General features: G+C 41.8%; 1 protein-coding gene across 1 annotated transcript; it reads right to left on the bottom strand.

Moving 5' to 3' along the window:
- On the bottom strand, positions 1 to 15,848 carry LOC104911493 (acylglycerol kinase, mitochondrial). Its single transcript, XM_010712801.3, has 7 exons — positions 15,675 to 15,848; positions 9,933 to 9,972; positions 6,641 to 6,720; positions 5,363 to 5,438; positions 3,925 to 4,017; positions 2,951 to 2,983; positions 1 to 1,017 (listed from the first exon to the last, which is right to left on the bottom strand). Exons 1-7 carry the CDS (start codon positions 15,782 to 15,784, stop codon positions 919 to 921), a joined length of 531 nt encoding a protein of 176 aa, XP_010711103.2. The 5' UTR covers positions 15,785 to 15,848; the 3' UTR covers positions 1 to 918.
- Between the last annotated feature and the right edge of the window lie 691 nt (positions 15,849 to 16,539).

Raw genomic sequence — 16,539 nt, 5'->3', positions numbered from 1 at the left:
TTTTTTCTCTAATTAAACAAAGTTGGGTAAATTTAAATTCTACACTGCTTAATTCCACTGTTTCAGCTGGAAAACAACCAAGCCAAACAGTTTTCAGATCCAACCCAATATCACGTGGGTGAATCAACAAGTGAAACTGCCTTTGGCTTCATCAGGCTTAGGATACTGAGACAGAGAAGGAAGCTGTTTCTTTCTCAGTCTTTCTTTTCTCCTAGCTTCTGCCTTTCTGTAATATCTCTGCAATTCCTACACTCCAAAGAATAGCTCTAATAGTGACAAAAGAACCAAAGTATTTCTTTTTAAAATATCATTTCCACACTCCTTAAGTCGGGTTCAGCTTTCAGCAACCTATTGATCAAATTCCTTTCAGCTTCACCAGTATGCTGCAGTATCACCTGCACAGTTCAGTATCTGAGGACAAAAAGATCACTCATTTCAAACAGCTTCTTTAGAACTCAAATATAAATTATTATTTTAATTTTTGCTGCTGATTGCAGCCTTGTCCATCCTGCTGAGCTTCAAAGCACTCTGGTGGCATTAATGAAAGATGTTATGCCAGTTGGCTCGTGGATTTTATGTGTGAGGGATATCAGCAAGGGTCCCGTGAATAAGAATGCTAATTAGTCACTGGGAGAACCAGAGCGAACAGATTTCAGTAGCAAGGAGAAATATATTTGTTAGCACGAAAGGAAAGGGAGGAAATATTGAAAGGGAATGAAGTGTGAGGAAAAGAAAGATTAATTGACTAGACTTTGGTTTAGAAGTGGACAAAACAATCTTATATCGAACCGAATCATCAGGCTCTGTCCAGAGACTGCCAACTTTCATGTAACACAGAAGAAAAAGGAAGTGCCAAACTACCAAGAAGCATTGCTCCTTGAAAACAAACAAAAGCTACCTTTCAGAAACACGTAATACTTACTGTACTTGGTTCACACTCTCAGGGTAGAGAGTGTGGCTCAAAGTGCAGGTCTTTCCAAGAGGTATAAATCCTATAGGAATCTTACTGAAGGCAGCCTGGACACAGAAGGGGAGTAAAATAACATTTGCATCAGCTGAATGAAGCTTTCTGTGTGGAGGTCACAGCTGTGTCTGATATCACCCCTCTGGCACTAAGCAGTCAGGCACTTCCTTAAATGAGGCAGTAATACATAATGACTCAGAACACGGCATCCAAATCTCTGAACCCACCATTGCCAACTGGGTGCAAAGGAGCTCTCTGTAATCATTATGAGAATTGTTACATGCAGGTTGGCACACACATCCTATCTAATGCATGGATTCTGTCAGCTATCTGCCATCCTTCTTAATACTGATGGAGGCAGGGCAAGCTCTGAATCTCATTTACCACTGCAGAAATGCCACTCTGGTAGAGTAACCTTGTATGGCAAAGAGATTTTCTCAGTTAAGAAAAAGAAATTAATTGATTCTTCTGGCATCCAAATCACAAAGCAGCAGAAGGTCTAATTTTTGAAACTCACTGACCATGTTATTTTTCAGTTCAGCAAAAGGGCATGTTGGAGGAGCAAGTTATTACACCGTACCTGAAAATAAACTGTGCTTCTTGGATTGTGTCAGCAAATCAGTGTAAACTACTGCATATCACAACGTACCATCTCCCTCCTGGGCGCTGCTACCAGCAATGCCACAGCAGTGCAAATCCACGCTGGCTAACCAACATCATTCTCACTTCATGCTTACGTGCTCTCCCTTGTTATCTCTGTCTCACCTGCATGTCTTAACACACCTCAAACATCCTCTGCTCATCTTCAGCTTTGCTTTACAGCTTGCAGAAGGCAGGCTGCTCATAGCAAATGCAGTCATACTCTGTTCCCTTGGCTAGTAGAACCCACGTTTCTGGAACACCTTGCAGAGGCTCTACATATCCAGACAACAGTGGCATGACATCCCCGTGAAAGGGAAGCAGAGCACAAACTGAGGGGACTGAGCTGCAGCTCTCTACTCCTAAGACAGAGTGATATGAAGGGCAAGGAGAATTTCCAGGCCAAAAACATGAAGTGACACAGTGGCAATACCACAAGGCAGTATTTCACCCAAAATAGTGCTGGTTGCAGAATTTTCTATGTTACTGCAGATCAACATGAGCTACGTCAAGATAAGACAAAAATACAAAATAAATAACTAGCCAGTAAATCCTCCAAAATTTTTCTTCCAGAATCCTTAGATTACAGAGATCTCAGGGGTCAGTTATAACAACACTAAATTTAAGAACACCTTAATACAGCTAGCACCTCATAAAAAACACTGGCAGAGCTGCAGAGTTCCTCTTGTCACACTCAGACAAGGCAACTGCCTAAACAGATACAATTCTAGCTGCCAAGGATACCATCAAAATCTTCTCTGGATCATTTACTTGAGCTTTTGCCAGCTCCTGCCAGAAGATTTTGGGAACAATGATCCCCTCCTTTCTTCAATAACACCGTCCTCCCTCTCTGAAAAGAAAAATCTCTCACATTTCCGTTTCCATTCGGAGGGTTCCACCTTGGGAGGTTACAATTAGTTCTCTGTAGCTATCTACACAGGGAGTTTCACTGCGTGAAAAAAAAGCAAACCAATCATAAAGCAACATTTGGGCAAACTCAAATTGAGTTTCAAGTCTGTACAAATACAAGAAAAGCTTGTATTTTTTTCCCAATACTTGTGCCAAACAAAGCATACACAGCTGTATATAGGTCTCTGAAAGATGTGCATTTGGCTTCTCAACAAATCCTGCTGGAAACTCCCCAGAGACATGGCTTGAGAGCCATTATATTCCCCGAGAAAGGAAATGAAGAACAACGGGAAGTATTGCAGGATGCTAGTATGGCTGACTCACTACACAGCAAAGTGGCTTGGTATCAGCAAGCAACAACATCTGCAGAAGCCAGATTGGACCAAGAGATCACAGTGGATTCACAAGACACCTTTTCTAGGAAATAAACTTCCTCACCTCATCTGCTCTGCGAAGAAGTCCAGTTACGACCTGGAAGACAGGAGAAAGGCTCACCTCTGAGAATTCTGTTTGCAGTGACAGTGGAAAGCTATGAAAAATTATACATATTTATCTTTTGTAAAGATTTAAGAAGCAGCTACTCTTTTTTACTATTGCTTGCATGGGAAAGGAAACACATCCAGCATGCAAACATGGTAGAAACAGCAGAGTTGAGTGCACATGAGTACGTGTTGACATCACAACTGATGCCAGCATAAATGTTTAAACACAGAACAGACCAAGACAGCCCTGCATAAAATGCAAGGACAGCACGACTAAGTGTGCAATTAACAATAACTGATTTTAAGGTAGGAGAAACTTCTAGATGGATTCCAACCATTTTATTTTAAAATCACTGAATTGCCTGATGAAGTCAGTAGTTAGCATTCCAGGAAATGCTTTAGTAAAAAACAACCTGCCTTGAAAGAGAGTATTCCCCAGTTCCGTTGGCAGTATGCTCTTGCCATTAATCGTCTTGACAACAGACATTTATTAAATGCATACCATGCTTACAATTGCTCCCATACAAATTTTAAATTATTTGATTCCCATTTAGGAAAACATACGTTCATCCTCAGAAATATAGACAGGCTAGGAATGAGCTTTGAAAATTAAACCATTACAGTTACATTACAAAGAAAGAAAAAGGTGGAAAACAATTCTCCCCAAATGATTTTCTCATTGTGGAGTAAAATTCTGGAAAACAGTTATGCTGAACACTCTTGTTCCCATCATCACTTTTAGACAAATAAAAAATAGTGGAGTTTTCTTACCTTGTAAGATTGTAACAGTGACTTGATACACAGATGTGGAAATGGACAAATCTCCAGTAATGACTACTGTGATATTGTCACCACATTACATAGACTCAGTCTTCTCACCCTCAGCCTTGCTACAATTCTCAGCAAACCAGGACGAAGCTGCATCCATACCTCTTGTACTGTGCCATCTCCTCCTGCAATAATGATCAGATCTGTGTTTTCCATCAGTTCCATCAGTTTTTTTGCTTGTCCTTCGTAATCAGTCTGAAGAAACAGAAATTCAAACATGAGAAATCAGGTGATTATTTCTAGGGTGTATATATATGTATTTGTCATATACAGAAGAGAATAAGAGTAAACCACCAATTTGTTTAATAGTTATTTTCACATAAGTACGCAGTACTGCATGCTTCTTATATAACATTCTCTTAAACTTCTTCAACTTAAGATACCAGTCCTCTGCCTAATACAGTGTAAAAAAATAAACACACATACACACAGCCTAATGAGGCTCTCATTTAGTAGATTTAGAATATCCAGAAATAATCAAATTTGCGAACAGTTTTACATTTAAATAAACCCACAAACAAACCACTCTTGCAGAAAAAAGCCTCTTTAGAGGCCAAAGTGATTGAGTGCATCTCCTGAAGCACAGAATCAGCTATATCAAGGGCTGCTGCCCAACAGCAGGCTAGGAAAGCTGCTAAAAACCAGTTTAGCATTAAGGAGTATGCTGGCTTTCTAAACTAGCAAACTGTTTTCTGCAAAATGAATGCTTTTTTCAAGGACACACCAGTCCCAGTAGTAGCCTAGCTCTGTTTTGATCACATTCCAGATCTGAAGTTAAAAAGCATTAAGTTTTAATTTTTGCAGAACATTTTTTTCTCTTAAGCTGGGACTACGTGTTTTCAATGATCAAAAAGAGGCATTAATAAAAACAGCATCTTAACACTAAACAGAAGCTTAAGAAAAATATTCCAAGACAGAAATATATATATTGCAGGACATAGCGAGTACTAAACAATCCACAAATCACAGCCTCAAAAACCTGCAAAGAGATGGGGATCCTTTCACATTTACTTTTTCTCTTTCCAAAGAAATCCTCTCAGCTAAGTCAAGCCATTTACAGCTCAGTGTTCTGCTTCCATGAATTATCTGGGGATACACTGAGAAATTTTTAGGGTGAAAACACAAAGTTATTTTTAATTAACTTGAAGAATTCCACTGCACATCAAAGCTCCTCGCTTTTGAATTCTGCAAGTTGAAGCAGAACTGACAATTTCAGCAGCAACAGGCATGCACCACTAACCAGCAGTCAAATATTGAGAGATTTTTCTCTCAAAGATGAATTATAGAAGGGCTGCTTTAGACAGTCAGGCATGTACATGTACTGCTTTAGCTGAAAATTTACAACTCAATACACAGTTTGTAAATTAACTGTGAATTAAAAGGATTAAATACCTTTTTAAAATCTCAGTAGTTATTTCCTCCCAGCAGATGCCTGCAAGACAACTGGGAATTTCAAATACATCCAAAATTGGACTTCAATTTCTCAAAAGAAAGCAAAGCAGACACTATATTTCTATTTGCAGAACCTATCCGTTCTTACCGTAACTATATTTACATCCAAGCCAGACAGGTGCAAAATCGGAGCAGCATTTTTCTCAAAAAGGTTCCTGGCTTTGCTAAAAGAAAACAACCAAGGAAAAACAGACATCAGTCGGGTGGCAAAAGAAAAAACAAAAGAAAAGTAATTACTGAATAACAACAAGAAAAGTAGTTAAAAACAGAGCACACAGTTTATGTTATCAGGCACCCAACCTGCTAGCCAAAGACAAAATGTCATTTGTTTTTGAAACTCCTATCTGAGATGTCAGCTTTTTGTTGCAGTTTTAATACATGCAGGAGGTTGTCTGGCTTTCCCCAGATTAGTTTTAAAAGTCAAAACAAGATCTCCAGAGAGAAAGTTACCAAAATAAATAATAAATAAATAAAGTAAATAAATAATAATAATAATAATGACATGCAGAGCAGCAGGCTTTAAAAGCACAAAAAAAAATCCTATTAAGTTTTTACAAAGATTTTTTTTTAAATTAATATTTACTTTTATATATTATTAAATAAATATAGAAGCAAAATTTTATCTTCTTCTGATACAGGATTTGTGCACGTTAATGCTTTTAACTCCATAGTAAAAGAATTATTTGTTAACTATAAATTACTTAGAAGTAGAAATATGAGAGATTTAAATTTAAACTTGGAGGCTTTAATTTATTAACACTAGGCATTTTTTGTCATAGGTGTTTTGTGTAAAGGCACACAAGTCCAAGCACTTCCACATCAGATACATCATTCCTATGGTATCTGTACTGAACCCCCCAGAGATGCAGCTGAGAAGAAGTTGAGCTGATGAGCAGAAGCAGACACACATCATATCCCAGATAACTGTTTGGGTTTTTTTTACTAATGAATATGCAAAAGCTGCAGCTGAGCTCTTCCAGGAGTCTTGCTCTGAACCTATATTTAGCCTCCCAGTTTGTGGGCACATCCCTTTCAAGGATGTGTTCCTACAGAAGTCAGATCACTGAGGATAACCTCAACTCTAAAAGAAATCAAGCTCAACTTCCTATGGTTTTTGCATACAAAGAGATATAGAGGAATGACAAAGACTCAAATGCAGGATAAAGTATCTGGAAATTGTTCTTTCAACTTGAGCACCTAATTCTATTTGCCATCCCAACATCTTCAGTGAGAAATACTTTGGCGTAGTTACACAGCAGCAGCTTGGCATCAGAGGGGGACAAAAATGAGCTCAAAAATTGGCCAGCTTTTATAGTGAACGGCAATTAGATATACAGAAAGGAGAGTAGGGGAGGGAGAATTTTACCCTTTGCAAGCTGCTGGATTGAGGAAAACTGTTGCTTTCTTCAAAGGCATATTGGAAGGAATCAGTTCGTTGCCAAAAACCTAAACAAGAGAAAAAGATCACAGTTCAGTTTAAGAATATTGGTAAGGGAGTTCAAATTAATCCATCTCCATAAATATCAACAGGCTTTCAAGCCTCACAACATTCAAATGGCTTCCATCTTCAGTCACTGTACAGGTCTCCTATTCAAACATCAGAACTCTTAGCAACAGATAATGCCAGCATCACAAGAAATCTACATCTGTTTTAAGATTCATCCACCATTTCCTTTTCGTCAGCTTCTAGCTTTCTGCCATGGGAAGAAGGACCCATGATACTACAGTCTCTCCATAACAATCACCGAATTCCTCTTCAACTTTTCATCCCACTCTGAATAGGTGCCTTGATTTTAAATTCTTGGAGAGCTGCTTCACACAGCCTCTTGTGCACTTCAGCCATTTACACCCATCTCCATGGTTTTCCAGCACGATGGGCAAGAAAAGGCAAAGCCCCAACATTACTCCCCTCTCTGCAAGAGCCCTCTCAGCTCACCTCAAGGCATCCCCACTACCACACAGATCAAACTGGTTCTGAGCCTGGCGGTGCCGACGTGTTCAGCAACACCAACCAGAAGACTCAGAAGCAAAGCAGGAACAAAAGACTGCTGTGCAGAACACAAGAGTCAACTGTCTCTGCTTTCTTCTCCTTTAAAGCTTTATCCCCTGTCAGGAATTTTTATCTTGAAGGTGCACAAAACACTGTAGATTTTAGTGGTCATCAGCTGCTTGAAGTTGAAAGGACTATCCCTCACCAACTGTGTTCAGGAAGCCTCAACTGGAAGGAGATGGCCATGCCATGGAAACATTCAAACTTCTTCAAGGAAGTTGCTGTGAGCAAAGGAATGGTCAAGGAAATGGCAACAAACCAACAGTTCTGTAGTTTTATCAAAAAAAAAAGGCAAAAAAATGATTCTGTGTTTTACTGCCATTGTTAGAGGGGCAGGATTGGGAAGGATATGACACATCTCAGCTGTTAAAAAGGATTATTTACTTGGGAGAGCACAATGTGATGCATTTGCTTGCTCTAAACAACCTAAACAGGCTCATACAAATGTATGAGCATTGGCAGACTATTTCTTTATGTAATAGATGAGGACGTTTATGTTACATACGAGGGCATTTCCAAAACAAATTCTGATTTTTAAGACAGGAAATAAAAAATAATAATGCAACATTCTTTAAGTTTTGCGGTCAACTTAAGGCCGGATATTAAAAATGATCATTGAATGGATAAGAAGGTATAATTTCAGAAAGCAATATCCTTTTCAGCTCCTGGTTAAACGTACAAATTCAAGACCTGCATTTCTAGACTTTTCTGGAAGAAACTCACTACTTTGTGATTATGAAAAACCCATTCTGTGAGGCTTAGCAATGCTTTATGAATGCAGACAGAGATGTGGTGTGCCCTTACAAGAAACTATCCCCACTTGTCTGACAAACCAGTTTGCCACCTAAGTAGTATCTATTTAATACACACCCAGAGCTCAGTAACATTAGCCAGAGTCCACATTTGTGAAGTCCATAGTCAGCTGACACTTGTTTATTCAAGAGGAGGACGTGTAAAAGGTTTTTCAGTTTTGTAAATGGGTTCTTTATTGTGGAATCCTTCTATCATCATCTGCCACCCCAAGGCTGTCATCACAAAGTCATCTTTAAATTCAGACGTGTATGGTGGAGTTTTTGCAGGAAGTACTGCTGTAGGGGATTCTTTGGCAGGAAGGTGGGTTATCACCAATGTGGTACTGTACTAGGCTTAAGAACTCAAAAAAACATATGTAAAAATAATAGGGAAAACTGCCTGCCTTACCCCGACTAGTCTTATTACCGAGAGTCTGCCTCTATTTTGGCCAGCACTTACACAATGCTATAAGAGCAAACAGCATTTTTCAAACAATTACAGATTGCTGCTATTCCAAAGAACAAATCGGACATTTAATGCCTCGCTGCTATATTGCTGGGTTCTCAAGCAGTATTTGGCACTGACACTTCGGTGAGAATGGAAATTACAGTGAGAATTGATTACTAAGCTTTCTGGTTCACTCCTTTCTAACACAGGAGTCTTCCGCAGGATGTTTGCCCAAGTTTTGCCCCCTGCAATTGTAGGAAGCTCTATTGATAGTGCTATGGCACTTTCGTTTACAAGAATAAGCCATAATGGAATAGAACCCATCACTTAATGGCTGGAATTAACAAACAGTAAAGTTAGAATTTCCACAACAGAACCACCTTCTCATGTCAGTCCTTCCTTAGCAGTTATGACAACACACACAATTAGGTCTTGAAATCACTTCATCAATACCTTTCTTTTTTAATGCCAGGAATTGGTCAGCATGCGTCAAACACTGAGGCAAAAACTGCTATTTTTGGCAATATAAAAAACAACTTCTGTCACCGTGAGATCTCTGCAGTGAAAATTAATATAGAAAACATAAAAATGAAGAACAACAGATAGTCTGAACTGAAATTGCATTTCACTCTGAAGGTATGATTTATGGAGGTAATATTTTTTTGCTTTTTATTTATCATTATATTTTTCATTATACATTACTATTTTTTTTCATTATCATTCTAGAAGACTTGAGTTTCCTTACGTCTGTTTTGGCAAAAACAGTTCCACAGTTCAAATCAGGTTGCTGTGTACATCTTTCCCTCAACATCTGGCAGCCCTAAATTGGGATTATTCAATGCACTGCAGCTACGAAGCAGGGTAACCTCAAGCAGAGCTCTTTAATGAGAAAAATAGTTTTTATCATTCTCCTTTAGGCCCCAGTACGTAGCAGTGATGGCAGAAGTATCACACCCTAACAGCTGGCACAGGGAAGCGAGTTTGAAATTAACTCCTAGGAGGTAGGAAGACTCCTAAAATCTACACCATACCACCAAGGCAATCAGCACAGCATCCCTGATAAATGCATGGAGGAATTCAGTTTGCAGCAATGGAGGTATGGGTAGCTGGAGCAGTGGCTGAAAGCTCACACCCCAGTGAGGGCACTGTGCCATCCGCTGCAACAGCAGAGCCAGGGCACGGCGGGTACGGAGCCCCAGCTTCGGGCTGCAGGCCTGCCTGCCCTTTGGCACTGGAGCAAGGGAACACAGATGGCAGCATTACAAGGCTTGTCACGTAGAGATGGCCTGCTGGGAACTTCTCAGGAGCCCTGCACAACCAAGATAAGAGTGGGATTTTAATCTAATTTTATCATTTTAAACGGTATTACCTGGGCTTCTAGGCACGCGGCTCTCCGTAGCAGGTTATCGCTATTAGATAAGACAGAACAGAGAGTGGACATTAGGTTGAGTAAGTTTAAAACAATTTGCTCTTTTTCAAGATAAAGGTGTGTACCCTTTTCACACATGCTCTGACAGCTCTAAAATAAAAATACAGTTTCTTTAAGGCCTGTTTAACACATGTTTAAGGATAAAACGCACCCTTTTAAGCACATTCTGCATGCGCACACAAACACCCTTTCTACAGGAAACAGAAAACAAAGACCAGTGTGCTGAGATTACATAAGCCATGAAACACTGTACCACTGTGATTTATTTATGAATTGGTACATAACTGTACTCCAGATCCAAGCTGCTTTTCCTTTAAAAATAAAAGTTAATACTGCTTGTTATTTATACTGAAGGTACTTACCATTCTGGGACTACAAGAGAAAGGATTTAGAGTTGACTTTATGCATAACTTCTATAGACTTAAATCTTTGTGCATTACAGCTGTGAACTCTCCCTCCCCCAGTCTGTAAGCTGACCACGTTAATGCAGGGCCTACCACCTAGCCAGGTCTGAGCACGAACTAAGGCCAGAGAGGTGAAATAACCCAATATAACCTCAGAGAAACTTCAAAATAAAGAAACAAATATCAGTATTAGATATGCTACTGATAGTCATGTCAGAAAGAGACTCCAGACTCTAATCTGTGCGCTTGCCATTGGTGACACGAGCAAAGTGGAAGACGATATGCTGGTGGTAAGCAAATTGGAAGTAGAGCTACTTAGTGTGCAGCACACTTCAATTCTTCTCCAAAAAAAATCCCCCACTGGGCTTCAGAGACAGAAAAATGAGTCCTATTCTGTAGCACGCAGCTTCATCTGTCCTCTGGCTACAAGACATTCCCCTCTCTGTGCTAAAACCAGTGATCCATCAGCTCTCCCTCAGCAGTATCTGGCAAGACAGTTGTCTCAAAAAATCACAAGTACAAAAAAAATATATATATAAGTTACAGTCAGCATAATGCATGCTACACCCATTAAAAAGATCCAAGGCAAGCCATGAAAACCATTTGACTACGGAAGCAGCACATTCCTGCCACAAACTGCTGTTCATTGGGCCAAATTCTGCAGTGGAAATGGCAGAAGAGTAGGCAAAGCCTTGGTCAGAATGATGGACCACAGCAGGAGTATGATCTTACAACATCACAAGCTTATGCTATTTACCAAAGGAGCCAGGTAAGCTATTGGCACTGACAACTCCTACAGGTGCTGCAGTGTCCTAAAGAGAGAAGTAGGGTGACTTTGGGTGAGATATAAAGCTCTGAGAAAATAACTCTACAGAAAAAAAAAAAGAAAAAAGAAAAAAGAAAGACACAGATTTATTCTTAGTAATAATAAAAATACCACTGGAGAACTCACTCTGGAAAAAGAAAATATGTAAATAACAGCTCACCAAGATAACAAGTAACTGGAATGTTTAAAAAACTCCTCAGAGGCATAAGCACGTTTTTAACTGTCATAAAACCAAAGCAGTAAGCCATTTGTATTAAGTACCCAAAATACGACCTAGAGGAGCAGCGCTTGTGTTTGATTGCAACAATATAAGGAAAGAGCATCAGTTAAAATAACTCTGCCTGGAAAGGTTTGTGTACAGGGCTAAACTGAAGAGCCATAGCTAATTCCAGTTCCATCAAGGCAGGCTACGCCCACACTGCCCTGTCTGGAACAGAGACCAGAAGAACTATTTATTGATCAGTAACTCAGAGATGATTTGACGCTCCTCTCCAGCAGAACAGCACACACAGTCCCACGCCATCCCCACCACATTCACAGGTAGAATGTATATTTTAAAGCTATCCAAGTTCAGCCTAATGTTGCCAGGCAACAGGAAGATGTTTATATCCTTATCATGTTGTGTCAGTGCTTTGCTATCTTCACTTCTGAGAGGAAAAAGAAGCACAAGTACACACACACAGTTGTATCTGTGAGTACACAGGCCTCCTTCTGCATCACAGCCCTTGTAACTCACCAATTAACCTGTGCACAGGGACTGGTGGCCACCAATGTTGTCCTGAATGTCTTCTGCCAGAAGAGCACAGATGCACACAACGCAGTCTGTCTGCTCCCTGGCTGAGGCTGCGTCCCTTGGGCAAGTGCCTAGCTTTTGGTAGCTTCCAAAACAGCACCCTCTTTGCTTCATATCAGCATTTACTTTCACCTTGGCTTGTGAAAGCCAGGGAAGACAAATCTTTGTTTGCATCAGCTTCACCCAGGACACAGAATTTACACTTTTTGATGAAGATTTGATGAAATAAAGTCGTCCGCTCAGGACGATACGCGGAAAGGTGACAAAGTGAGTTATCAGCTGGCAACCACACAGGGACCAACACTGAAATTACAGATAACAACAGCACTCAGATGGCTGGCAAGCAGACAAAGGCCCAGATGCTTTGCCAGCATTTTCTACGGAGAATGTCAATACTTCACTGTATACAGAGTTAAGCAGAGCATCTGAGGAGCCCACCACCTCAGCACTGTACAGCAGTCCCCAACCTGACAAGGTGATGACCACTCACCCAGTGGAACCACTGCAACACTGTGCCCAAATTGCACAGTCAGACAAGCTGACATCCATCATGCAGGAGACAAAACTGCTGCTCCTGCCATCTCTGGTGGCTCTCTGCACCACTCGGGATGTGTGAAGGGCAGCAACAGCCCTGCTGAGGAGAGTAGATTCAGGACATGAACTGGGAAGGTGAGAAGTGATTTGGTGAATATTTTAAAACAATCCTATGATATGCTGTCTTGCTGTTTTCTTCATCAGTAAGGAAACATTTCAAGAAACACAAGATGATGAGTACAATTTAAAGCAATTTGAATTTTATACTATGACTCCTTAAGCTAATGAAGTCAAAAGGCATCAGTAGCTACTGCTCAGAAACACAGCCAGAATTAAGTGTACCCTTTTTCCATCCTATTAAGTAAGGAAAGAGATTTTTAAAAGGCAAGTTGATTACTTCTCTGTAATCAGTCTTGTCTGGATACACTAAACAGAAGTGTAGCACTGAATATGAGCACGCCTTAGACAACTTGCATACCCTCCAAAGTTTGATCTAGTATATAAAATTCAGTGTCCCTCAGACCTGCAGTACAATATGCTATTGATTAAAAGGATAGTTCATGTAATCCAGTGATATTAAAGGGAGATAACCTCATACATGGCAGCACTGAGTACTCAGTTTATTTCTTCAATATTATAGGGGTATTTGCTACCCCAAGTACAAGGCAACTGATTTTAGATGCTCTTTTATGAGAAATAAAGGAATGTTAAGGTTCACTGAGGTTTTCCAAAAACAGCAACAGGGTTTTAGTTAATAGTAGTTCAACCAGACAATATGCCTATCACTCCAAACATGAAAAGCTTTTGTTACCACCTGATCACTGTCTTTTTTGAAAAGGCACTGTCCATAATACTATACATTTAGATCATCCGAATCACAAATGGTGGAGGGGGAAATCAGCACAAGATTTCCTCTTTGCTCTTCTAGTTCATTCAAAAGTTCATTCCTGTTTAAACCAGTCAGTATTTGAACAAACAAAGATGAAAGGCTAACACACTGAAGCAAAAATATGAAAAAAGTACTACGCAAGACCAGGCTAAGAATTCCTTGGCCTTTACAGGCCATCAACAACCTTCAGACTAATTCAGAGAAGAACCCTTTCACTGCAGTGTCCCTCTCTCCTGTACAGCCTATGAAACACAACAGCATCCACATCAGACCCCCAGCACAGCCCACAGTGTGCTGGAAGGGGACAACATAGGGTCTGAGTTTTGGCTGGTGCTGTGTGGAGCCAGCACTTGGATTCAATGATCCTTATGGGTCTTTCCCAACTTCTAACTAATGCATCTCCCAGCAGGGAAGATGCACAAAGGACGAGTTTGGAGAAGGTAACATTCTCCATGTCCCCATCCGTCCATGCAGCACTGCCCAAAGTCTTAAGCAAGTGCTCCAGAGTTCTTCTGTCCCTATGTGCAGGCTGAGACTGACTACAGAAGAATTGCTATTTATTTGCAGGGCAGATAGTAGCAGCTTCACTTAATGCAGGCATCATAGGCTCCATATCCAAAAGAAGAATGAACCTTGAGAAGTCAAAATAGCAAATGAGAGAAGCATTTTAGAAATTTCAGGAGGATGGAAAAGCCAAGAAGAAGGATGCAGGAGGGAAGAAAAACTCTTTTTCAGCTGCAAATAAATGAGCAACACCTCAGACAGCTAATTCCAGGAAGTCAGAGGCTAATCTGAACCAATGCTGTGCTAAAGCAAGTCCCTTCATCAGAAGCTCCTGCAATGCCAGAAAATGAAGCACAAGATTTCACTAAACCTTTAATCTGTTCTAAGAGGGCAAATGTAAGTGTAGTAGTATGCCTGGTGCATAGTAATTTAGCCTCTGATGCTACTAACAGCAAGACACAGAGCCAACACATCCCATGTATGCCTCTTTCCTCGATCTGTCCAAGTGTAACTGGTATAGAGACAAAGGAACTGGGAGTGACTGACATGAAAAGAAACGCAAAATCCACTAGCATATTTGGAAGCAAAACAGAAACTGCAAAGAGGGCTCCTAGCCTATCCCTGCTGATGGGCAGCCAGGAGAGAAGAACTTCCGTACTGATAGACATCAGTGGGCCCAGGTGGCCAAGAAGACCAGTGGCATTCTGACTTGTATCAGGAATGGTGTGGTGAGCAGGACTAGAGAAATAATCCTGCCCCTGTACTTGGCATTGGTGAGGCCCCACCTCGAGTACCGTGTTCATTTTTGGGCACCTCAATACAGAAAGGACATGGAGGTGCTGGAGCAGGTCCAAAGAAGGGCAGCAAGTTGTGAAGGGCTTGGAGAGTACGCCCTACAAGGTGAGACTGAAGGAACTGGAGCTGTTCAGTTTAAGGAAGAGGAGTCTGAGGGGAGACCTTACTGCTCTCTTCAAATACCCAAATGGTATTTGAGCAGGGCTGGTCTCTTCTCAGTGGTGACAGGCAACAGGATGAGGGGAAATGGCCTCAAGTTGCACCAGGGGAGGTTTTTTGATGATCTTGAAGGTCTTTTCCAACCTGAGCAATTCTATGATTCTATGATCCTATTCTGTGGGCACAGGGCATCTGAGACCACGCTGGAACTACCACACTCTTGCCATCAAAGTCTTCAGTCTCTCCTCTTTTTCTGTTCTCAGGCTAACACAATCCTCCACAGAGATCAATAAATGGCTCAACCGTCGTCACTTTTCCCAAACTGTTTAGCTCTCTGAACAACCTGGTCTAGAGGGAGGTGCCCCTGCCTGTAGCAGAGGGGTTGGAACTGGATGACTTTAAAGGTCCCTTCCAACCCAAACCGTTTTATGATTCTTAAAAGAGCATTTTGCAGCAGGGCTACAGTCTGCATTAGAGTCACTCCAAGTTCTGGCCAAGGCCCTCATGCTCACGGGCTCTCCTGTGCTGCGCATCCTATGCACAGTAAAGAAACGCTGTGTTACCTCTTACAGACAAAGGGGAAGACCGAAGAACGGGACGTGTAAACACTTTTTCCCCCACTGCGTCATGCAGGTGAAAGCACCATCCCTACACATGGCGCTAACAACCGCAGAGCACCGAAATGCAGATACCAAAAGTTCTGCTACACAGTCGACCCGACAGCGGACAGGACGCAGAGCCGCCCGCCCCTCAGCCCTCCGCCCCGGGCGGCACTTACCAGTGCTTCCCGTACAGCCAGTTCCCCCCCCAGCTCAGCAAGCACACACCGAACGTGGTTTTCTTCCAGTGGTTCCTCAGCGTGGCGAACACCTTCCCCGCCCCCGCCATGCCGCCGGGGGAAGCGGCGGCCACGCTGCACGGACCCGAAGGGAAACGACGCGCAGCCCGCGGCCGCCGCCGCCCGGCTCGGCTGGAAACGGCAGCCATGGGCCTGCGTTCCGCGCTGCCAGCCCTAACGTCACTTCTAAGCGAAAATTACAAGGAAACATATTTTCGTGGCCGTGCCTCTGTGCTCGTAGACGCGGTGCAGTCGCCTCCAGCCCTTGAGGTGGCCCGTAGCGAGGAGGTGGTGGAGTCACTGTCCCTGGAGGTGTTCCAGAACCGCGTGGACGCGGCACTGAGGGACGTGGTCAGTGGGCATGATGGGCATGGGATGGTGTTTGCCTGTGTGCACTTTGTCCAAGGTCTTTTCTAACCTTAATCTTTCTGTGATTCTATGATTTGATGTCCAAATCCCACCAAATAAGTGACCACCGCACCAGGAGAAATATCGCCAACCATGGAGAAACATCTCCGCCCGTGCCCTGCTCACAAGGATGTCCTGCAGCTGGTGAGGAGCCAACATCCCAACATGGAATTGTGGAGATGTGACTGAGTGACCCAGCTTCAAGATGGCACAAACCTTTGGGACAACCCAGAGACAGCCCAGGGAGACCTGAGAGCAGCCTTTCAATATTTAAAGGGGGGCTATAAAAAGGAGGGGACAGACTTACTAAGGTCTGTTGTGATAGGACAGGGGGAAGTGATTTCAAACTAAAAGAGGAGAGTTTTAGATTCGTTACGAGGTAAAGGGCTTTTTTTTT

Source organism: Meleagris gallopavo, chromosome 1, assembly GCF_000146605.3.
Source record: "Meleagris gallopavo isolate NT-WF06-2002-E0010 breed Aviagen turkey brand Nicholas breeding stock chromosome 1, Turkey_5.1, whole genome shotgun sequence".
Classification (NCBI taxonomy): domain Eukaryota; kingdom Metazoa; phylum Chordata; class Aves; order Galliformes; family Phasianidae; genus Meleagris; species Meleagris gallopavo.
This window is presented reverse-complemented; position numbering and strand designations above follow the sequence as displayed.

Coding starts and splice junctions, on each gene's coding strand:
- LOC104911493 (XM_010712801.3), bottom strand. CDS start 15,784: ATGGCGGGGGCGGGGAAGGTGTTCGCCACGCTGAGGAACCACTGGAAG. Junction 9,973..15,674: donor TGGCTGTACGGGAAGCACTG/GTAAGTGCCGCC, acceptor CTTATCTAATAG/CGATAACCTGCTACGGAGAG. Junction 1,018..2,950: donor TTCTTCGCAGAGCAGATGAG/GTGAGGAAGTTT, acceptor TTCTGTGTCCAG/GCTGCCTTCAGTAAGATTCC.